The 24,951-nt window shown below is 40.7% G+C and overlaps 1 protein-coding gene across 2 annotated transcripts in view; it reads left to right on the forward strand.

Moving 5' to 3' along the window:
• The window catches only part of IGF2BP3 (insulin like growth factor 2 mRNA binding protein 3), a 167,592-nt gene that overhangs the window by 79,864 nt on the left and 62,777 nt on the right, over positions 1 to 24,951 (forward strand). For both annotated transcript variants that reach the window (XM_073333722.1, XM_073333723.1), the window contains 2 exons: positions 14,312 to 14,363; positions 14,463 to 14,526. In XM_073333722.1, the coding sequence (XP_073189823.1) occupies positions 14,312 to 14,363; positions 14,463 to 14,526 (116 nt within the window). The remainder of the gene's footprint in view (positions 1 to 14,311; positions 14,364 to 14,462; positions 14,527 to 24,951) is intronic.

A 24,951-nucleotide genomic window follows, 5' to 3' on the forward strand; every position in this document is an offset into this window, starting at 1 on the left:
TCCAATCTGTTCTCCCAGCTCAAAATACTTCCAAGTACATGATTCACTTGTGCTAAAGGTGTTGGTCTTAATACAGCTTTTCTGATGGGAGTTACACTGAAATTCTGTTCAACAGCAGGATTGAATGCTTTGCTTCCCTGCCCCATCTTCTTCCTTCTCTCTCTTCTGGTTTAAACCATAATCATAATCCCCACAACAGAGAATCCTACAATATCAGGGTTGGAAGGAACCTCAGAATACATTTTATTTTTTCCTACCCAATCAGCTGGGAGTAGTTGGGTGGGTACAGAACTTCTCTTCTCCAGCCATGAGGTTTGGAGTATAAACTGGACAACTAGCAAACCTTTCCCACATGGCAGCACACACTACTACCAGTAGTGCTGCTTGTTGCCGCAGTGACAGGCAGGTTATCAAAGTCAGCAAAAATGGTAGGTTGGGTACAAGTGATCATAACTTGATTACATTTATAATGTTCGAACAGAGTAAAGTCCAGACCAATAATCTATATACACTTGGTGCTTTTAAAAAGGTCATTTTTGTAAAGCTGAAAACGATTGAGTCAGATCAGCTGGGAGGAAGAGTTTAATCAGAAAAATGTGAATGAGAAGTGGGAATTGTTTAAGAACACTTTCCTAGATGCCCAAAAAGTCACAACCCTACAATCAAGGAAGACCGCCATCTTGATTAAAAAACAACCTGATGTAGAGGGGTAGTGAAGGCAGCTATATAAATAATACATAACATACGAATGAAAGGGGAAGTTGGTAGTGAGTATATATCAGAAGCTAGGAACTGTAGAAAAATTTTAAGGGAAGCAAAGGGACCAACAAAAAAAAATAAAAAAATCTGTGGCTAGCAAAATTAAGGACAATGAGAATTTTTATATTGGGAACAAAAAGAATCCTAATAATGGTATTGGTCCAGTACAAAATGGAAATGGTAGAATTATCAATAATAATGCAGAAAAGGTAGAACCATTCAATAAATATTTCTTTAAAGACAGAGTATGTAATCATGTTATATGATGATGATAACACTTGTTCCATTCCACTAGTATCTGAAGAGAATTTTATACAGCAGCTAATACAGTTGGGCATTTTTAAATCAGAAGGTCCAGATAACTTGCCTTGCATCCAAGAGTTTTTAAAGAGCTGGTTGAAGAGCACTCCAGATCACTAATGATGGTTTTCAGTATGTCTCAGAACATTGGGGAGGTTCTGGAAGAAAGCTAACATGGCAAAATTTAGAAAGGATAAAGGAGATGACCTGGGTAATTATAGGCGTGTCCATCTGACATTGATCCTTGGCAAGAAGATGGAGCTGCTGATACAGGACTTGATTAATAAAAAATTAATGGAGGGTAATATAATTAATCCAAATCAACATCAGTTTATGAAAATAGATCCTGCCAAACTAACACATCTTTTATTGATGAGATTACACATTTTGTTGATTAAAAGTAATAGTGTTGATCTATTATATTTAGACTTCTGTAAGGTATTTCACTGGGTACCACATAACATTTTGACTTAAACTAGAAAGATATAAAATTAATGTAGCTATCTTTTAATCCATTTGATGTGTGCCAACTGATGAGTCTCAGAATGTCATTGTGACTCAGGAATCGTCACTGAGCAGGTGTGTTTCTGCTGAGTCCCCACAGGAATCTGTTCTTGGCCCTATGCTGTGCAACATTTTTTTGAATGCCCTGGAAGAAAACAGTGATCACTGATAAAGTTTGCAGATGACTCAAAAATTGGTGGAGTGGTAGATAATAAAGAGGACAGGTGATTGATAACAGAGAAATCTGGATCTCTTGGTAAGCTTGGCGCAAGCAAACAATATGCATTTTAATGTAGCTAAATGTATAAACCCAGAAACAAAGAATTTAAGATGTACTTTCCAAACTCTATGTTGGGAAGCAGCAACTCTGAAAAAGATTTTGGGGTCATAGTGGATAATCTGCTGAACAGGAGCTCCCAGAGCGATGTGTGGCCAAAAGGACTAATGTGATCCTTGGATTCATGAACAGGGGAATCTTGAGTACAAGTAGAGCAGTTATTTTACCTCTGTATTTGGCACTGGTGCAATCCCTGCTGAAATACTGTATCCAGTTCTGGGGTCTATAGTTGAAGAAAGATGTTGATAAATTGGAGAGGATTCGGAGAAGAACCATGAGAATAATTAAAGGATTAGAAAACATGCCTTACAGTGATAGACTTGAGGAGCACAATTTATTTAGTGCAACAGAGTTACGGAGAGACTTGATTAGTCTATATAAGTACCTACATGGGGAACAAATATTTGATAATGGGCTCTTCCATCTAGCAGAGAATGGTATAACATGCTCCAGTGGCTGGAATTTGAAGCTAGACAAATTCAGACTGGAAATAAGGCATAAATTTATAAATAGTGAGAGTAAATTAACCATTGGAACAACTTACCAAGGGTGTGGTAGATTCTCCATCACTGGTAATTTTTAAATCAAGATTGGATGTTTTTCTAAAAGATGTTCTCTAGGAATCATTCGGGGGAAATTCTATGGCCTGTGTTAATACAGAAGGTCAGACTAGATGTTCACTATGGTCCCTTGTGGCCTTAGAATCTATGAATAAGTAATTTTACTAGACGTTTTATTTTCCTTAAGTCCTAGTAAAAGTGAAACACAAACTGAAGTTAAACCCTTGGGTTCGTGATTTTAAAAATATTTACTAGTGTCCCAATGTGTGTGTGTGTGGGGGGGGGCAGTCGGAGTCTCCTATCAAACTCTAGCAGCCATTAAGGGACGGGAGCAAGGAGCCCAGATTCTGTGGTGAGCAGTTGGGCAATGCGTTGCTCAGTCAAAGTAAGAATAATGCTGCGGTAGTTCCACTGATGTTAGAGCTCCAGGCTGGGGGTAGGGGAAGAAACTATCTCTCTCTCTCTCTCGACTTTTTCAGACCCAGCTTCCTAACAATGACTGCTGCAGTCACAGAGGCTGTACACTGCCACAGCTGCTGCTTCTCCTCCCCCCATAGTGATAGTCCCGCACTATGCACTGAAGGTGAGGCGCCCCACCCTCCCCAGGTCCCAGAGGCTCCATGCTTTAAGGACGGACAGGAAGTGAAAGTGCACTTTACCCATATGTATCTCTGTTGTCTCTGCTGTTTTGCTCCAGTCATATGCTTGAGCTACGTACCTGAGACCATAGAGACTGAGTGGTGGTTGGTGGAGCATCTCAGCCCCAGTTCCTTATTGAGGCTCTTTGTTTTCTGGGAATTCATGCTCCTGAATGGGAGCCTGAGAGAGCACTTGGACTGGGAGCCTCCTGGGGAGAACAGACAGGAAGCATGGGCAAGTAGATAGGGTTTTCCAAATGCAAAAATGGGACGCTTGCAGGAGCCCCGCCACGCTCAATGGCCCTGCCTCCTGCTCCTCCTCATCCCTGCTAAGGCCCTACCCCCTGGCCAGGCCGGAAGCCGGAGCCACCCCAGGAACCTGGAGGCTGTGGGGTGTGCCTCCCAGGGCATGTGGAGAGTCCGGGGCTCCAGGGCACCCCACAGCAGCCTGGGCTCCATAGGTCGCTCTTACTACTGCCCATCTCTGGGGCGTCAGGGGGAAGAGGAGGAGGGGGTGGGGCCTTGTGGCGAGGTGGACTAAAGCCCACCTCAGCTCCCCTTCCTCTCAGAAGAGGCTGGTACTGCTCCTGAGCCTTAAGCAGGCACAGAGTGGCGCTGCAGGAAATCTGGGACAAATGCTGTCCTGGAGTCATTCAGCCCGAGACTTGAAATACACATTTTGGTTCTGTTCCACCCAATTAGGGATGGGTGGTCCCCCAAGATAGGATGCTGGACTGGGCCTTGAGAGACCTGGGGTGAGTTGCCGTGGAGGTGACCCAGAGCCTGCCTGTGACTTTGAGCAAGACAGTTAATGTGGCTGTTACCTCCACTGTCCATCTGTAAAACAGGGATAATACTTTCTGGCCAGGTGCTGTGAGGATAAAATCCACGAATGATTGTGGGGTGCTCGGATACTGGGTGATGAGCCAGTACCTGGACAGTCAGTTCTGTATGTACTGTAGCTTTGCACTGCGGAAATGGGCAAACACAAAAGTCACTTGTGGAACCTCAGTGGATTGATTATTCCGAATGAGTTAGAATCATAGAATATCAGGGTTGGAAGGGACCCCAGAAGGTCATCTAGTCCAACCCCCTGCTCAAAGCAGGACCAATTCCCAGTTAAATCATCGAGTTCTTTCCACCTGGTATAATACTCTCACCTGGTAAGTCACTCTCTAATGCTTATTTTTCCAATGTATCTTATGCCCAATCACACTGCATCTCCCTGAGCTGTAAATCAGGAAGGAAACCGTGTACTCTCCATTTGGGAGATAAGCAGCTATCTGGAGGCCAAACATTCTCTAAACATCTGGCTAGACCTAAGCAATGCTTTCCATTGGGAGGGCAGCTTGTGAGTGAATGGAAAAAATGGATATTTTTGCAACCATGGCTGTCTCACTCAGCTAACAGTTTTTGCCATTGTGTGCCTAAAAGCCTCTGGATGCCTTAAATAAGACATGTATAAAGTCAAAATTGATATGTAAATACCCAAGCAAAAGATAAATCCAGTGCAGGAAGGAGAAATTTCCTCCCTCGCAATAAACCAGATTTGAAATTGACACACAGTAGAAAGATACTAGAATGGTGCTGTGGCAGATGTTCTTAGGGAGACACAGAATACCTAAATTGAAGTAATATTTTTGATCTGAAATATGCTCACATATCTTTATACTATAAAACTAGAGCAGGTCAAAATTTCAGGTTGATGAAAAACTGCTTTTTAAAATGGGAATTTTGTATTTCTTGACATTTTAAAGTTTTTGACAAACTGAAAACAAAACCAAATTTTTTTTGTTTTCAGAAACTTCCATGGAAAAAGTTAGATAAACAAAATTTGGTGTTTTTAAAAAAATGGGGGTGGGGGGTGGGGAGGGAATACGTAACATTTTCTGACCTGCTTTATATAGTGTTGAAAAGAGACCTGAGATTTGCCAAACTGGATCAAAGCAGCATTCTGTCTAAACCCTTGTCCTGTCTCTGACACTGACCAATGTTGAATGCCGCCTCCCTAGGAAGATGTTAAAATGTGATTCAATTACGTAGCACTGTTAAGTGCTTTATTGGTAGTTTAAGTACAGCTATGTCAATAATGCAGAAAATACACATTTCGTCACTCTAACAAACACCCACAGAATTTGCCACCTCTCCCACACTTTGCACATTCTCTCACTAGGACAGCATAATTTGGGCAGTATGAATAGCAGATTTAGCATTGGATCCTAATGTTACATCTAGTTACATGTTGATATCTACAAGGATGAGGTGGTGGGAGCAGTAAATAGAGTTTGCACTTGGATTCTGTTCTTCCTCATGAGATCAGATGGATAGATGTGACTTTAGAGTCATACTAATGCTTTCCACAACAGCCCAGCAACCCAGCTGTCAGGTGATAACTCCTTTACCTGGACATACTTATCAAAAGTTAGAGACTAACAAATTTATTAGACCGTAAGCTTATTTATTAGATTAAATAATTTATTAAATTTGTTAGTCTCTAAGGTGCCACAGGTACTCCTGTTCTTTTTGTGGATACAGACTAACATGGTTGCTACTCTGAAACTTATCAAAACTTGGAGAAAGAGGTTCTGGGAAAATGGTTTCACCTTTAAAATAAACAAACACATTTGTGGGTTGTTTTTTTTTTTTAAAGTAGGGTCCTGTCTGTGCTGCAATATTTTATGGTGAGTTCTTCTTAATCCCAGATGGTAATCTATTTGTGCACTGAATCATAGACATTGATAGCTGAAGGGGCGGGGAATTGACTATAAAGTAACACATATCCTGAGGCATTTAGTTGGACAGATCGTACATTGGATAAACACGTATTTGCCTGGGTTTGTTTTAAATTAGCTTTCTTTTACTGTAGATAAAGGGTAAATGGAGCTGCCAATTTGGCCATCTGTACATCTCTTGTTCATTTGCTTTTAAATATCAATTTTAGACCTTTTAATCTCCATGTTATCTGTGAAAATTTCAATTTGTATCAGCATAGTGTGGATTGGGTCACTACTTTTAAAAAAAAATATCTAAACTTACCTTTCTGTCTTGGTGAAAACCAAAACAGTTAGAAGCAACACCCCCTGCCCCCCCCCCCCCCCCCCGCCAGATTGTGGTATCCAACCAAGGATATTCTTAAGCAGCTTCCATGCTGATTAATGGGTTTTAATTTCCTAGTTTTATTCTCCACACTACGTCTAAGGTGTTAATGCTTTTCTTAAAAAAAGAAAAAACAAACCAAAAAACCCCAACAATCCAGCAACCAACAATCCAGCAAGTTAACTTAAGTGCCTGTACACAAATGCAAGAAGCCTGGGAAACAAGTAGGGAGAACTGGAAGTCCTGGCACAGTCAAGGAATTATGATGTGATTGGAATAACAGAGACTTAGTGGGATAACTCGCATGACTGGAGTATTGTCTTGGATGGATATAAACTGTTCAGGAAGGACAGGCAGGGCAGAAGAGGTGGGGGAGTTGCATTGTATGTAAGAGAGCAGTATGACTGCTCAGAGCTCAAGTATGAAACTGCAGAAAAACCTGAGAGTCTCTGGATTAAGTTTAGAAGTGTGAGCAACAAGGGTGATGATGTGATGGGAGTTTGCTCTCTAGACCACCAGACCAGGGAAATGAGGTGGACAAGGCTTTCTTCCGGCAACTAACAGAGGTTACTAGCTCGCAGGCTCTGGTTCTCATGGGGGACTTCAATCACCCCGATATCTGCTGGGAGAGCAATACAGCAATGCACAGACAATCCAGGAAGCTTTTGGAAAGTGTAGGGGACAACTTCCTGGTGCAAGTGCTGGAAGAACCAACTAGGGGCAGAGCTCTTCTTGACCTGCTGCTCACAAACAGGGAAGAATTAGTAGGGGAAGCAAAAGTGGATGGGAACCTGGGAGGCAGTGACCATGAGATGGTCAAGTTCAGGTTCCTGACACAAGGAAGAAAGGAGAGCAGCAGAATACGGACCCTGGACTTAAGAAAAGCAGACTTTGATTCCCTCAGGGAACTGATGGGCAGGATCCCTTGGGAGAATAACATGAAGGGGAAAGGAGTCCAGGAGAGCTGGCTATTGCAGGAACAAACCATCCCGATGTGTAGAAAGACTAGCTGGCAGGCAACCATTTTGGCTTAACAGTGAAATCCTTGCTGATCCTAAACATGAAAAAGAAGCTTATAAGAAGTGGAAGATTGGACAAATGACCAGGGAGGAGTATAAAAATATTGCTCGGGCATGCAGGAGCGAAATCAAGAAGGCCAAATCACACTTGGAGTTGCAGCTAGCAAGGGATGTTAAGAGTACAAGAAGGGTTTCTTTAGGTATGTTAGCAACAACAAGAAGAAGGTCAAGGAAAGTGTGGGCCCTTTACTGAATGAGGGAGGCAACTTAGTGACGAGGATGTGGAGAAAGTTAATGTACTCAATGCTTTTTTTGCCTCTGTCTTCACGAACAAGGTTAGCTCCCAGACTACTGCAGTGGGCAGCACAGCATGGGGAGGAGGTGACCAGCCCTCTGTGGAGAAAAACGTGGTTCAGGACTATTTAGGAAAGCTGGATGAGCACAAGTCCATGGGGCCGGATGCACTGTATCTGAGAGTACTAAAGGAGTTCACTGATGTGATTGCAGAGCCATTGGCCATTATCTCATGGCCGTCGGGGAAGGTCCCAGATGACTGGAAAAAGGCTAATGTAGTGCCCTTCTTTAAAAAAGGGAAGGAGGAGGATCCGGGGAACTACAGGCCAGTCAGCCTCATCTGAGTCCCTAGAAAAATCATGGAACAGGTCCTCAAGGAATCAATTCTGAAGCACTTAGAGGAGAGGAAAGTGATCAGGAAGAGTCAGCATGGATTCACCAAGGGCAAGTCATTCCTGATTAAGCTAATTGCCTTCTATGACGAGATAACTGGCTCTGTGGATGAGGGGAAAGCACTGGATGTGTTATTCCTTGACTTTAGCAAAGCTTTTGATACGGTCTCCCACAGTATTCTTGCCAGCAAGTTTAAAGAAGTATGGGCTTGATGAATGGACTATAAGATGGATAGAAAGCTGGCTAGATCATCGGGCTCAGTGGGTAGTTATCAATGGCTCCATGTCTAGTTGGCAGTCGATATCAAGCGGAGTGCCCAAAGGTTCGGTTCTGGGGCCGGTTTTGTTCAATATCTTCATTAACGATCTGGAGGATGGCGTGGATTGCACCCTCAGCAAGTTTGCAGATGACACTAAACTGGGAGGAGTGGTAGATACGCTGGAAGGTAGGGATAGGATACAGAGGGACCTAGACTAATTAGAGGATTGGGTCAAAAGAACTCTAATGAGGTTCAACAAGGACAAGTGTAGATTCTTGCACTTAGGATGGAATCCCATGCACTAGTACAGACTAGGGACCGAGTGGCTAGGCAGCAGTTCTGCAGAAAGGGACCTAGGGGTTACGGTGGACGAGAAGCTGGATATGAGTCAGCAGTGTGCCCTTGTTGCCCAGAAGGCTAACGGCATTTTGGGCTGTATAAGTAGAAGCATTGCGAGCAAGTGGAGGGACGTGATCGTTCCCCTCTATTAAGCATTGGTGAGGCCTCATCTGGAGTAGTGTCCAGTTTTGGGCCCCACACTACAAGAAGGATAGGAAAAATTGGAAAGAGTCCAGAAGAGGGCAACAAAAATGATTAGGGGGCTGGAGCATAAGATTTATGAGGAGAGGCTGAGGGAACAGGGATTATTTAGTCTGCAGATGAGAAGAATGAGGGGGGATTTGATAGCTGCTTTCAACTACCTGAAAGGGGGTTCCAAAGAGGATGGATCTAGACTTTTCTCATTGGTACCAGATGACAGAACAAGGAGTAATGGTCTCAAGTTGCAGTGGAGGCAGTTTAGGTTGGATATTAGGAAAAACTTTTTCACAAGGAGGGTGGTGAAGCATTGGAATGGTTTACTTAGGGAGGTGGTGGAATCTCCATCCTTAGAGGTTTTTAAGATCAGGCTTGACAACACCCTGGCTGGGATGATTTAGTTGGGGATTGGTTCTGCTTTGAGCAGGGGGTTGGACTAGATGACCTCCTGAGGTCCCTTTCAACCGTGATATTCTATGATTCTCTGATTCTAACCTAAAACCCTGCAAAGGTTGTATTATAGGACTACCTCTCGTTATAATCTCCCTTTGAAGATACTGACTTTTTATATTCTGGCTATCGTTTGTTACTAAGGCTTTGTCTGCACTTAAGTTTTGCCCATATAGCTATGCTGGAAAAGTCCTCCTAGCATAGTCTGTTATAGTGCCAAAAGCACTTATTTACCACTAAAAAGAAAAGGAGGACTTGTGGCACCTTAGAGTCTAACCAATTGGTTAGTCTCTAAGGTGCCACAGGTACTCCTTTTCTTTTTGCGAATATAGACTAACACGGCTGTTACTCTGAAACCTTATTTACCACTATAACTTTGGCCACACTAGGCCTTTTGCAAAAGAGCTGTGTTTTAGAAGTTAAAAAAACAAACATTCACAGCCCTGACTGACATTACTGTGCCAGCAGAACAGAAGTGTAGACCTAGCCTTAGGGGCTGAAGTGTGTTTACCTTGAGCCAGTCTCTCCCTCACCTGTTTGTCTTCCCTTCCTCCCCAATCACCACCTCTTTCTCGCCTCACCAGCTTTCATTGTCAACTCCTTTTTCAAAGACACATTACAAACAACTTCATTTTCCCCCTGATTGTTTTAAAAATCTCCTGGAATGTTTACAAAGTGTTTGGGAAGTTCCCTCGCTGAATTCTAACTCAGACTAGATGATCACAATGATCCCTTTTGACCCTTGGAATCCCTCTATCTATTAAGAGCCTGCAACCAAAAAAATAAAAAATCCCCACATGGTCATACTGTATGACCCTCATCTTCCTTTCATCTGTGCTGACCTCATTGTTTGCCATTTTGGTTGTGTTGTAAGCACGTTTGTTAACAAATTCATGAAAGACATTTGGACAAACTAATCTAGTTGCTCTGCGTGAGAAGAAAAGAATTCAGAAGTTAATGTTAGAATTCAGCTCATTGGTGGAAGAAATAAGAAATATGTGGCTCTTTAATCCTCTTTTGCTTGTGGTCTTGACATCTTGAGGCTGATTTGCTTTGCCATACCACAATACAAGGCCGAGAGCTAGAGCAATAAGAATTGCGTGAAATACCATGTTGCTCTGAAAGTGCCCAGTCCTATGTTCAGCTGAACAATTTAGTTAGTTAGAAGTAGAATCCTTTGAATGAAGAAATAGGCAAAACCTGCATGGGAAATGAAATATTTGTAAACTGTAAATTTGAGTTACACTGCTACTCAAGAGTGACGTTTTCTTGTCGAGCAGCCTATAAAACAGTTATGATTGGGGCTCAGTTGGTGTATGGTAACAGTATTTATAATGAAGCTGGAGTTGGCTTTAGAGTCTGATGAATGAAAGCGCACAGTATAAGGCTTCAGCTTTTTGTGAGAGACACATCTGTGCTATAACAAGAGAGGGAGACCCAGTTTAGACACATGCTGGAACTAGGGCTTTAGGAAAAGGAATGACTTTTTCTTTTAGCTTAGATTAAATATTTATACAAATGAACTTTTCTTTTCAGCCGCTCATCAGAATTGCGGCTGCACCACCAACTTGGCTTTGAATTTTGTTCTGATTGCCCAACAAGGCTGTACATGGAGAGAGTGTTGCAGAAGAGCAGCTTAAACAAAACATGTTTGTTTTACATCAGAACTAGAGGCTTTGGGTTTTAGGGATGAAAATTAAGGGGGGGAGGGAGAAGGTAAGGCAAAACAGAGAGTGGGAAGTAAATCTGGAAGAGGAAGGATGGGAATAGAAACTAGAGTTGATATAAAAACATATGGAGGGAAAACAAAACAAAGATGAGCGAAAAGTACAAGAGTGAAGTATTATTTTGGAGAGAATTGTAGTAAAGGGGCTACTTCTCTCTTTCAGCAGATACACACACCAACAGCTGCTATTATTTTTTTCTAATACAGTTAAATACAATTTTATTAGGTGTTAATCTTTCAGTGTTAAGCAGCAAGACATTAAGGATGATTGAGACTGAGATGGCCAAGAAAATAAAGGTTTATAATGAAGACAATGCTATCATGATGGCATGTTTCTTTGACCCAAAAAGATTACTACTATTTTCCTGAAAGGATGTTAGATCTGCTTCCAGTCCTTTGAGGGAACTTCTTAAATCTGTTTGGTAAAGCAATTATTTTGAGAAAAAGGGAACTCAAGTTACTTGAGTGTGTTCAAACCACAACTGACTTTGTCCCTGTTTGTGGCAGCACAGAAGGGAAACAGGGGTGAGTGGTGGTAAAGAGGAACCTGGGTGAAGAGGGTGGGATGCTAAATGTGCAGGATGGGTATCTTTATTAATCAGAAAAGTGTTGTATGTTTCAGATGTGACTTCTTAGAATGAATAAGAAGCTCCTGTTGCGTGGGGTTTTTTTTGTTTTGTTTTGTTTTTTAGTGTTGTGTAGGCAACATTCTGAAAAAAATGAAAGAGGAGTTTTTGGTTTTCCCCCTGAAGAAAGCAGTATCTTTAAAGACAGTAGTGTCAGTTATGTGCTGTTAGAATGAAATAAATTAACTATAACTCTGAAACATCATTTCCCCATCTCCTTCAGAGCTTTCCTTCCCCTCAAAAGCTGGTGGCATTTTCTGAATTGTGGTGTATATTTAAAAATCTTTGGGACAGGACACAAATTTAATACACACACCTATAACCAGTTTACAAAATATTGGAGAAATTTTATTCTGCAAAGCTGTACAGAACACTGGGAATTTCAGTCCTGTTCTTATAACAAATGGTTAAAATAAAAACAAAAATTCAAATGTAAGATGTTGCTGTTTTGTACCTGGGTGAACTTGACTTGGCTGATCATTACAGAGTTTAATTGTAACTTTAAATGTAAACTTGTGAAAAAACAGAATAGTACTATAAAATAATCTAACTATCAAGTCAGTAAAAAGAAAAGGAGGACTTGTGGCACCTTAGAGACTAACCAATTTATTTGAGCATAAGCTTTCGTGAGCTACAGCTCACTTCATCGGATGCATTGAATGCACTGACTGCATCTGATGAAGTGAGCTGTAGCTCACGAAAGCTTATGCTCAAATAAATTGGTTAGTCTCTAAGGTGCCACAAGTACTCCTTTTCTTTTTGCGAATACAGACTAACACGGCTGCTACTCTGAAATCTATCAAGTCAGTGACACTGCAGTGGTGTTGATGTAATATAGAAATGAAATTGCCTTATCAGACAGTGGACTTTCTAGTCTACTATCCTATCACAAGAAAAACACTTAGAGGGTTTTTGAAGCAAGGGCCTGCTTTGCTTTTGCATTTTGTACAGTGCCTAGTACAGTGGGACACTGAAGCTAATGGGTGCTCTGGATATTCCACTTATTTCTAATGTGGCAAAGTTATTGCATAAATTATCTAGGGGAGAAGTTCCTCTAATCCCAGGCAGAGCGTGATTAGCTGGTTTGTGTCCTAAAGCGTGTCGTCAGAAAATCCCATGACTCTTTCACATTTACTCTAGTTAGTTAGTTTGCATATATATATTTCTTATATAAACGTCAGATCCCTTTTTTAACCCTTCTGAAGTCTTAGCATCAGTGATACCTAGTAGTAGTGTGTTTGTATTTAAAAAAAGTTAGTGTGAATCAGTTTTAAATTTTGGAACTTCAGATGGGTTTCAGAGAATTCTCCAATTTCTACAGGATTGTCCCAAAAGGAGCTTGCTTAAATTGATTACACAGATTAAACAAATTTCTAGTTGTATGAAGGAAGAGTTTAAACTTTTAACTATTGTGTAATAGACCAAGTGCTGTCAGAAAACTCTTTAATGGTTTCTAAATGAAGTAGAAGGGAAAATACTGCGGTTCAAGGTGGTGCTTCATGACTAAATTTGGGGAACTCTGTACTGCCATTTATGTGTCTGGCTAGAAAAGTTACATTTCAAGTGTCTGCATACATTTCCTATGTAATAAATGGCAGAGGAAGGAATGAACTGCAGTTCAATTCAGAATTGTTTTTTACTTTGTACTAAATGTCTAAAGTACATCAATACATATTTTTCTTGGTACACTTTTAATTTCTCATTGAAACATACCATGTTTTGAAGTCTTCTTTATTTTATTTTAAAGACCAGTTATTTTGCATGTTTTCTTAGTTGTGGTTGTTAGAGGTTTATAGGAATTGTGAGCTGTGCTGTTCTGATGCATGTGGATTTTTTCTTCATACCACATGGTTTTCCTCCCCTCATCAGTATTATGCTACATATTTTGCATTAAGTGACTTTGTAGAGAAAATGGTGTATGTGACACCTGATAGGTTGCAGATTTAGTTTGTGTTGCTCAATGTGAATTGTAGACTGCTTAGGCATTGCTTTAATACCTTAACAGGATTTATGACTTGAGATAAAATGTTAAAATCTGATGAACTATAATAATGTGATTGCTTGCCTATACCAGTTACTGCTGTACAGTTGTTTCTATTATTCAACAAATTCTTAATGGGAAGAAAATTAAATTTTAAAACAATTTAGGTTTAGGAAAAGGTTAAAGAATTTTGATATGGAGAAAAATGGGATGAAAACTGAGACTTTTAACTTTACCAAATATATTTGAAAAGTGGCTCTGACTGGAATATTTTATAATTTCTCACCCTTTTCTAAAATTATGACAATATTTTCCATTATGATTATAGAGAAGGTGATTGCTCGAAATTAAACTTTAGTTATTAGACAAGGAGCTAATTGGAATTGTGGTGGTTCTGCTTAATCTTTCTCCATACCGGTTTCTCCTCCTGCCCTTCTTCCAAAATACAAGGCCGCCATGACTTCTACATGGTTGTCAAGTGATTGCCGTTTCTGGGTCATCCATGGCTTGTCTGCATGGGGAATTTGACCAGAATAGTTATTGTAGAATAGCTTATTATTTTTGTCAATCTCCTCATGTAGATGAGAGCTCAGGAAAAACCAAATATGAGATTTCAGATGCAGATCTTGAAGTTGGGAGGGTTGGAAGAAAGGAACAAACTGCATGCACCCTTCCATGAATATCTTCCATCCACAAGCCCAAAGTGGGAAGTTCTTTTGAATATTATGCATTCTACAATTTACAAGTTCTAGTGTATAGTGTAAAGACAGGTGGTGCCGTTTTGTCAAGTAATTTTGAAACTCAAATTTGTAACTTCTTTTCCCTTTGATAGGTGCTGGATAGTTTGTTAGCTCAATATGGAACAGTGGAGAACTGTGAGCAAGGTACACACGCTCTAAACTCAAATTGCTTTCAGATTTATAGAGAGTGAAGTGAGTGGGAAGTGAACTTAATTTTTTCTTCTGTTGCATTTTCCCCTCTAGTGAACACTGACACAGAGACTGCAGTAGTAAATGTAACATATGCCAATAAGGACCAGGCTAGACAGTAAGTATATTTTTGTTCACTTTGTTTTTATAGTTTAACTCATAAATCTGAACTCAGCGTATCTTGCTGTAAAGTAGTATGTATATTTTTGCTTCTGTTCAGTTGCACATCAGGAAAGCTTCTCCTCTTTACCTCAATTTGCTGTCAGTTGTACACCAACTTTCTCTCCTGCTTTTTTTAATATTTGAAATCCTGAAGACATGTGAATTCAGAATTGGGTAAAATTATTTACCACAAATCTCTCTTAGGAACTGATCAAAATCCCACTGACTCCAATAAATACCCTCATTTTCTGGCAGTGGGCTTTGTATCAGGCTTGTAAAAACATTGCTAAAAACCTAGAGGCCTGCTTTTGCCCTTGCATTTTCATTACTTCCTGAGGGTATACGCTCTCTTGATTTTTGCTAATTTTGGTTAAAATCTCCCCTGTTTTGTAAGTTGGAAAGTTGCTGCCGCTTTTAAATAAATGCGTAACTTGAAATGGTCCATTTGCCTTATTCTGATTATATGAATTATTCTGTCTTTTTTTAACTTAGCATCCATTGCCTGTTGATTTATTTGCTTGTATCTACAGTTTTTGGCATCTTTTAATCCACAGCTATCATATTTTAATCTTCTTAAATTTTTTTTTATAATTTCACTTACTGGAGAGGAGAAGATTGCCTTTGTATTAACATTTTGTATTACATTAGTCATATTAATGAATGTATAATTTTGCCTTTCCAAGATGGATGAGGGAGTGTCTTTCTTGAGACATCTCAGATATTCCGTTCTCGGATCTGGGGCATAGGCATGCTCTTTCACTCTCTGCTCTTAACCACAACAGTACAAAAAACATACAGAAATGTTGGGCTCTTTTTACTTTGAAATTCCTGCCACCTTGTGGCTAACTGTAAGCAGCAGTTGAGATGCACTCTTACTTCTTACAGTACATCGTGATATATTTGCACCAACCCATAATTCAGTAATTCCATCTTGCTCCCCAGAATTTAAGTGTTTCTGCTAATTAATGCAGTCTAAACTAATTTCACTTGTGGAACATGTGACATAAGCAGTTTTCCTTTAAGAGGAAGTGCATCAAGGATGCAGAGATTGAGTTGCTCCTCAAATTTGCTGTTTTAATTTTCCTTTCTTTTCAAAACTTCCATGTTTTAGGAGTCCATCTTGCCTTGAAATTCTGTCTTAATGATTTTGTAGTAAAATTTGTGAATGTTTAGCAGCAAAAGAATAAAAGATATTGGACCCACATTTAAACTTTGTCACGTGTCAGAGCATGGCTTTGAGAATATTAGAACAAAGTGTCTCTGAAAAGACCCCATGGAATTGTATAATCCATGTTTTGGATCTAGAAACTGTGACATGACTTCTTGAATGTTTCATGTCTGTTGCTAACCTTAGAGGTAGGTGCAGCAACTGTCTTGCTGCTATTGTACTGCTATATATATTCCTTTTTAAAATACTTATTAAAATAAAAATTAAAATTTTTAAGGTTAATCACAAATAGACACAATGATAAGACAGCCAGTCACTGGTCCATTGGGAACAAACTTTGTTATGCATGGGGAGAGGAAAACAAATAATTGAATATTGGATGCAACTTTTGAATAATGAAGGGTTGTGTGGAATTTGTAGTACACTCTCTAGCATAGCTGTCAGTACTTGTATTGGGTAGAAGCCTAATGAACAGATGGATGTAGAGAATATGTGTTGTGGATGTTAAAATGTGGACTCGCAGGTTACAAAGGGCAAGTTATGGTTCCTGATAGAAAGTGTGGTTAGGCCTTTAACTATGATTGGGTAGTTGGATATGAAGTCTCATCTTTTAGAGACCACAAAGCGGAGAGGTAGCCAGGTGCGTGTGTATATATTTAAAAAGAAAAGCTCTGTGAGGCCTCTGTCATGAAAATTAACTGTTGAAAGGGTACACATGGCTTTTCTCTTTTATTGACTGATGTTGAGTTTCAGTTGTCTGGATTTCGAGGCACAGCTGAAGTTTGCTACTTGAAACAGGTTCAAGTGGTAAGTAATGGCTATAAAATTAATGAGCTCTGATTTCACTAAGATAGCGGTGGTCAGTCTGAACATGAATGAGAACTGGGCTTTATGAATCTGCTTATGGACAATTGGGACTCAACAACTGATATTGGTTTCATATTTAGGATATGTTTAGGATTAATAAAGCTCTAAGCTTGCAAACTGCTCTGAGCAGAGACCATGTCTTCATGTGTATTTATAGAGTGCTTCTAACTGTGGGGCCTTGATCCTGATTGAGGCATCTGGGGGCTACTGCAATGCAACTAAATATAAAGCTAGCATTTAGTAGGGTTAGTTTACAAGCTATGGCTGATAGTAACATATAAAGCTGGCCACATCTCAGCTGCAGCACCATTTGCTTAAGCAGTAGTTGAATTTTATAGTGTATTGCCTTGTTGAAGTGTGCATTAGCAGAAATATATGACAGCATGTGTGTTGGTAATGCTGTAATACAAGACTGAGATGATATTAAACCTGTTTGCAGTTGTTTGGAATCTTGAAAAGCATTATTGTTTTGAAATAAAATGTCTTTGTTTTAGTTCAGAAATGAACTTCGGACGCTGCATTTTGTGTCATCAAAACATGGGGGAAATTGCCAAGTTAGTTTTCTTCAGGTTGTGATCAAACAGCTCAGACGTGTATGCCTTGGTGTTCTTTGTATTTAATGTTGGCCTGCAGTCAGTGCTGAAAAAGGGCTGGTGCCTTTTTTTTCTGCCAGAAGAAAACTCTCTTTCAAGAAAGACAATGTTTTGAACTTTGAAAATAGTAGACTGAATAAATGCAGGACATCAAATTCTGGATACAAGAGTGGATAGGGCTGCTGTCAGGGGGCTCATTCCTCCTTTGCTGTGTGCTCCCTGCGAGCTGTTTTGGGTGGGCCATTGCTGTTCATTCCTAAAGGTGGTGTCATTTGGAGTCCCACAGCTTTCCATCTACTCTCCTCTCTTGTTCCATGTTTATTTGGAACAGTTGATGAGGATGCATGAGCTGTCCCTCAGCTCTGTATCCAGCTCAGCCTTTTTGCCAGTGCTGTCAAATGCTTAGCCAGTATCTGGGTGAGACGGGGGGCATGGATGAGTTAGCGGGTGGAGATGATACTTGCATTCTAAGGGAAGCATTCAGAAGACAGGCTGAGCCATTCTATCTGCCCTTCTGATTGAGGATTTGTCTGTTACTGATGTCGAATCCTCACTGGCTGTTACAGTGTAGCAGTAGTGACCAGAAATGAGGGGTGGTCCCTGTCTCTCCCCTTTTCTCCCTCTTCCCCCACACCTCCCAGTCTTCATCTGGCTAGAAAATTCTGACTGTTCCTTTCAGATGCTGCAAGCCTAGCTACTGTGATTGTGGTGTTTGCCATCTCAAGACAGGAGTCCTGTAACATTGTAGCTGGGGCTACACATCTTAAATCAGTCCAGATACTGATACGGAATGCTGCATCCCTCTTCAACAGCATATCTCAGTGGGAGCATATGAGACCAGTGCTCCGTGACTTGCATTGTCGGCTTATTGATTTCAGGGTAGAGTTGAAGGGAATGATTTTGACCTACTACATAAGCTCCTAAGTGGCTTCGGACCTGCCTATTGAGAGATTACCTCTCCTTGTGCCATATTGACAAACTCACAATCAACATAGGACCTGCAGCCCATTTGTGTAACAGAGAAGCTGCCGGCAGGTCATTTACCGCAAGGGGCATTCAACTTCAAAACCCTACTCTTATCATTTCCCTCCTTGTTCTAAAATAACCCACATTTGTTGACCCCCAAGACATGTTACAGAATCCATCTCTTTACCCAGACTTTTGCGAGAGAGGGTCAATTTATGGGTGAATGTTTGGGGGTGAAAGGACGGGAAGGGGTATGGTTTGGATCTGGTTTTATTGTGGTTGATTATTTTCTTTGGCTTGGGGATGAATACCTGCTGGCTCTATTTTTGAACTGACTATATTTTAATTTTTGGCTACAGTGCCTAGACCTTAAGGATGTATGCCTTTTCAGATCTAGTATAACCTGATAAGTATTAACATCTGAAAGCTGTACTGAAGTATGTTTGTTTTATGAGACATGTGTATGCATTAGAATACACTGTTATGATCCTGGGCAGTATATAGCGCAAAGAAACCTTACCTTTTTAATGCTTGGTATGCATCTGAAACATTTTGTGTTATTTCATAAATTCTTGATCATGTATAAAATACAGTTGCAATACATGCTGCAAGGGGGCAGAACTAAGGTTGCTATGGGAACCAAACACTGAAAATCCTGAGTTTTGTGCCGTTACAGTCTGTTATATTTCTGTTGTGGTTTTATGTTGTTCTTTAATGTTGAAAACTACTTATGAAAGAAATACAAGTATTTAAATACAGAAGACTCTAATTATACAAAAGAAATGCTGCCATCAAAGACCTTCATGCAAATGTGTCCACTGGAAAAATTTTCTAGTATTGTAGACACGGGTTGGGCTTGGGAGTGATATCCCTTGCCCACCTAGTCTTCAGTGCCAAAAGAACACCAGTGAATAACTGGTTAACCATAAGACATGGAACCTTAAAGGGGAAGGTAGTGTGTTTAGCAGTTAAGACTATTGTTCAGCCTACCACAGCATGAGAGGGACAGAGCGACAGACACACTTGCCTGGAGAGCTGATGAGAAGACCATAACAAGACCTGCTGCTCTTGATTTGAAACCAAGAACTTGCATGAAAACATGATATACTTAATATTTCTCTCATTCTAATACAGGAAGCCATTTATTTCTGAGTGAGTTAACTGGTTTTATGTCTAACAGGTTATGATCAGTGGCCATCGCCCTCTTCTATACATCCTGTTTTAGTACCAATCTCTGATAAAATATTTGTACTGTGAGCATCCTGTCCAGCTGATCACACCTTCCCACTCTTGCAGTTGACTGGCATAGAGGTGTTTGTTTATTTTTTTTAACTTAGCAGACTGAATTAAACAAAATTTGGGGTGTAACCTCCTGGTGTTAACAGGTTCAGTGCTCTCTATTTAACTCTTCTCTCTCATCCGCTCCCCTTTATCTCCACCAAGCCACTTTTATTTTTTTCACATCTGGGTAGTAGATAGTTTGTAGGTCAGAGTTTGGCAGGCACAAGTGGTGCCCCCTGATACGAGTTCTTCACCAGCCTTCCATTAAACAAGTACTTCATGTTAACTATGCAGAGTCTCATGAAATTTGAGCTGAGGATGAGTAAGTAGCATTTGTCCTGTATGATCACCTCATTTTTGCTCTATTGAGTTGGTGTATTGAAATGGGTTGCAAAGAACAGGAAACATTTTCACCCATCAGATTTTTTTTATCCTTTGTTCCCTTCCATCTGCAAAACCATTATTATTTCCTATTTGCTTTGGCTGAAAGGAGCTTCTAGTGGGATTGAGATACCACTTATTTCCATCCTGATACCATTGAGATCAACAAAGGTGCTAGAATCCCCTTGTTGTACATGAGTGGGAGCTTCTGAAGTGTAGTTTTCTTCCTCACTTGCTCCACTGAAGCCTGGATTAGTTAACCTTCTGGTCACGCTGCAAGGGCCATCTTTTCTTCCAAGGATTTGGGAAGGAGGTGGTTGAAGAATACAGAGATGTGCTAGCTGTTGTGGTTTGGTGTTTAAATTGTGGGGCAATTCATTGGCTCTGAGAGGAGCAGCTTTATTACAGAAGGTGGGTTTAAAATGAACTTCAGTGGTCTGTTAGGGCTTCCAGAGCATGGGATGGCCACTGACTGTAGTTTTAATTAGTAAAAATAAGTAAATCTAGTCCAGTAGTACACTTCTTCTCACTCTAGCCCCTACTCATCTTTTAAGTTTATTTCATCCCCCCCCCCACCTCCCTTTCCAATTCTCACTACTTTCTTTGTATTTAAGCTATGTACTGACTTTTAATGAAATCACTGCAATAAGTTCTGATCTATATATTAATTAGAAAAATCCTGCTTACATTGCACTGAAAACACACAGGGCTGCGCAGTCATTGCTGTGTCATGTACAGTGTGTAGAAGTGATCTATATGCCGCTGAGATGTGGGCAGAAATATTTCCTTACACATATGTAAGAAAGCTATGCGGTGGTTTGGTGTAGGGTTGCTCATAACAGTGCTGGGATTCTGTCATAAAGCTTTTTTCTTGAAGCATTTTGTTTGAGGGTTAGAAGGAGACAGTGTGGGAATTTGGCAAACAAATGTAGGAAGGATTAAGGCATGGGGGAGGGAGAGAGATCAGCAATGGGCCTACCTCCACCTTTTAAAAATTACATATTTTCCACTCAGTCCCCTCTTTATCTTTTTATTAAGCACAAAATATATAAAAGCTTTAAGGTTGCAAAGTCAAAGCACTCAGAAGTTGGGAAATGTCAGAATTAAAGTTGCCTGTGCAATCTTAATTTGGCCGCTTGTGCATTATGATACAGTCTTTAATTCCATGATCACATGTTGCCCTTTTTTGCAGGACACCTGCCTCATTCAATGCAGAGGATGGATGGTAGTCAATTAATGAGCAGCTAGTCAATGTGTGGCCTGTGCCTTATTTACTGCACACTATTCAAACCCCAGAATTACTAATTTCCTCATTGACTTTTCTATGGCAGTCCTCACTGTATAGCTTCCTGGTGCTTCACAAATATTAATTTATTTTCATAACATCCTGTGAGGTCAGCGGTGTGTGGTATCCCTGTTTTACAGATAGGGATCTGAGGCATAGAGAGATCAGGGTTAAAAGTATTCACTAATTTTGGGTGCTCAATCTGAGACTCTTAGGGCCAGGTCAGATGGCTTCCTCCATGCTGCTTGCCCCAGCAGGGAGGTGTTGAGGAGCACAGGAGAGAAAGTCTCTCTACTCTCAGTTCGGGTGCATAGACCTACCTGGCATGGCCTATATAGCAGCCCAAAACTGCAAATGCAGGGAAAGTCCTGCTCTGCTCCAGACTGGAACATGCTCAGTGCAAATGGAATCTTTGAGGAATTTAGCTGCTAAAATCCACTTCCCTGTCTACACTTAAAAATCAGATCAACCTAGGTACGTCTCTCAGGACTGTGAAAAACTTAATGCCCTGAGCACTGTAGTTAGGTTGTCCTAATGCCTGGTGTAAATGCACCTCAGCTGCAGAACAATTCTTGTGTTACCTCTCGGAGAGATGAATTAATTACATAGACCAAAAAACCCCTTCTGTCAGTGTAAGAAGCATCAGCGGTTCTCAGACTTCATTGCACCGTGACCCCCTTTGGACAACAAAAATTACTACATGCCCTATAGTGGGGGTGGGGGACTGAACCTGAGCCCGGCTGCCCAGGGTGAAACCCTCGGCATCAGATTCAGCCAAGGGTAGCAGGCCTCAGGCTTTGGTTTCAGCAAGTCTAACACTGGCCCTGGTGACCCCATTTAAATGGGGTCATGGCCCACTTTGGGGTCCTGACCCACTGTTTGAGAACCGCTGAATCTTCATTATGGCACTACAGTGGTACAGTTGCAGTGGCTGTAGTGTGCACATGCCCTAAGTATTTACTGCGCATGTGTGAACTGGGGTTTTCTTTGTCTTACGACCCTGCTCTAAAGAATGAAGGCACGAGAGCTTTTCAAAGAAAAGGTTGCCAGAATTTGTAACATGGGCAAAATTATGCATTTTTCTCTAATCTTGTTCTCAAACTGTTCTGGCTGAAGTCTTAAAATTTTTTTCCAGACTAGTATCTGCCTCGTGTGTATAAAAATCAACATGAGGCAGACATGAGCATGGAAATCTTCAGCCCAAATGGATAAAGTTTGGCAAAGTTACAAACAACTGAAAACAGGGTCTTATAATGGGAAGTGTCAGAAAACCTTAATAATAGGCAGCACTGCCAGCCCCACCTATGTCATAGCAATAAACCCTCCCCACAAATAAATGTAACTTTTTTCCAAGCAAAGCTAAAATTAGTGAACAGATATTTACAGCATTATGCAGGGCACTCTGGTTTCTCCTAGTTTCAGTACATCTCCCAGTTCATCCACATTGCTGACTTTTTCTGCTGTAAACTGGCAAAGGTGTTGAAGTCCAAAAGAATCCTACTCTCAGAAAGATTTTCTATTCCAGGGCAATCCTGGGCTATTTAATAATAATAATTTTTTAAAATGCTCTTTCATTTCCTTGGAAGTAACACTGTCATGGAAAGAGTATACTGGGGACACTTTCTACCTATGTGCTATCTCTGAAACTCATTTGACAGGCACCTTTGGTGGTTAAGGTTAGTGTGTTCCTCCCCTCCTTTAATGGGAAAGGAGCAACGCTGTCATACTTGCCCCACAAAGTGGGTTTGTTTTTCAGTGTCCAGGGTCTTTCCTACACTAGGAAAGAACATTGCATTGATAACACATTAGCACAAAGCTAAACAGAGCATAGTACTTGGTGTAGACAACGAACATTTCTACACTAGGAGCACTATAGCAGCATTGTGGCGTAAACACTTGTTATAGCGACAGGAGGGGGTTTTCCATTGCTGTAGCAAATGCACCTTCTCAAGAGGTGATAGCTAGTTTGAAGAATTCTTCCATCAGTCTAGCACTGTATGTGCTGGGGCTTAGGTCAGCTTAACTATGTCTCTCGGGTGTGAATTTTTCACACCTCTGAGTGACATAGCTAGGTTGATCTATGTTTTATGAATAGACCGGGCTGAGGACTGTTTATTTTAAAAACGTCAGCTGGTTTTGGCTGACCTGAGATGGACTAAACTGTTTTGTATTATGGGTAACTGGGAAACAAAATGGCAGATGAAATTCAACACTGATAAGTGCAAAGTACGGCACATGGGAAAACATAATCCCAACTACACGCATATAATGGTTTCTAAATTAGCTGTTACTGCTCACAAAAGAGACCTTGGGGTCACTGTGGGTAGTTCTCTGAGAACTTCAGCTCACCGTGCAGCAGCACTCAAAAAGGGTAACAGTATGCTGGGAATTATTAGGAAAAGGGTAGAAAATAAGTCTGAAAATATCATAATACCACTATATAAATCCATGGTGCACCCACACCTTGAATACTGTGTCCAGTTCTGGTTGTGCCATCTCAAAAAGGATATAGTAGAACTGGAAAAGGTTCAGAGGAGCGCAATAAAAATGATCCAGGGTATGGAATAGGCTCCCTATGAGGAGAGACTAAAAAGATTAGGGCTGTTCAGTTTAGAAAAGAGCTGACTAAGGGATGATATGACCGAGATCTATAAAATCATGAATGGTGTGGAAAAAGTGCATAGAGAAGTGTTGTTCATCCTTCCCCACAATACAAAAAAACAGGGGTCACCCAAAGAAATTAATATGCAGCAGATTTAAAACAAAGAAGTATTTTTTCATGCAGTGCACAATTAACCTATGGAACTTGTTGCCATGGGATGTTAAGATGGGTAGAAGTATAACTGGGTTCAAAAAAGAACTAGATATGTTAATGGAGGATAAGTCCATTGGTGACTGTCAGCCAAGATCAGGGATGCAACCCCATGCCCAGGGTGACCCTAAACTTTGACTGCCAGAAGCTGGGAGAGCAAGATGGGGTAAATCCCTCCAACTGCCCTGTTCTGGACACTCCCCCTGACGCTCTGGTAATGGCCACTGTTGTTAGAGACAGGATCCTGGGTTAAATGGACCATTGGTCTGACCCAGTATGGCTGTTCTTATGTTCTTTATGTTAAATGCACATTTTATAACACAGTGTTACTTCCAAGAGTAGATGAGACTTGGTAAAGGGAGCTCCACGCCACGCTCTGCCTCTTGTATGGGGCAGAGGAGGAATGCTGTTGTAATTGCTCTGTTCCTCTTTTTGCCCCAAAACAATGAGAATGAGGAGGAAAGTGGGAATTAGTGGAGCTTAGTGGGAGAGGCTTGGTGTTAATTAGTGGGTCCCTCCAAGGGGGAAAGTTCCCTTTTAAAAAAATATATATATATCCAGCTAGCTATTAGTATTTAAAACACCATTTAGCAACAAGTGCAAATGCATTTCAACACCTTTCTATTGTGTCAGATGGCTGCTTTGTAACCTATGCTCCTGACCAAGTGAATTTCTTCCGCTAATTTTCTAACAAGGTTACAACATAATTGGTTGATATGATTGTAAAGGTGTTAAACTCTCTAAAATAGGTGCTGAGTGGTATTTCAAATCCTGTTAGCTAGCTGTGTTTTAAAAAAGCACTTTTTGTCTTAAGGTTAGTCTACACTGCCAGGGCTTTGCCAGTATAGCTCTATTAGTACCGCTAATACTGGCAAAGCCTCAAGCATAGACTTGGCTTGTACTGGCAGAAAGAGCTAATTTGCCAGTGTAGTTAAACCACCTGCCTGATATAAGATATACCAGCAAAAGGAGACAAGGCTAATGCCATTCTGGGAGGTGGTGTCAAAGTGTCGGCTGTGTGTACACTA

This window comes from Lepidochelys kempii, chromosome 2 (assembly GCF_965140265.1).
Source record: "Lepidochelys kempii isolate rLepKem1 chromosome 2, rLepKem1.hap2, whole genome shotgun sequence".
NCBI lineage: Eukaryota > Metazoa > Chordata > Testudines > Cheloniidae > Lepidochelys > Lepidochelys kempii.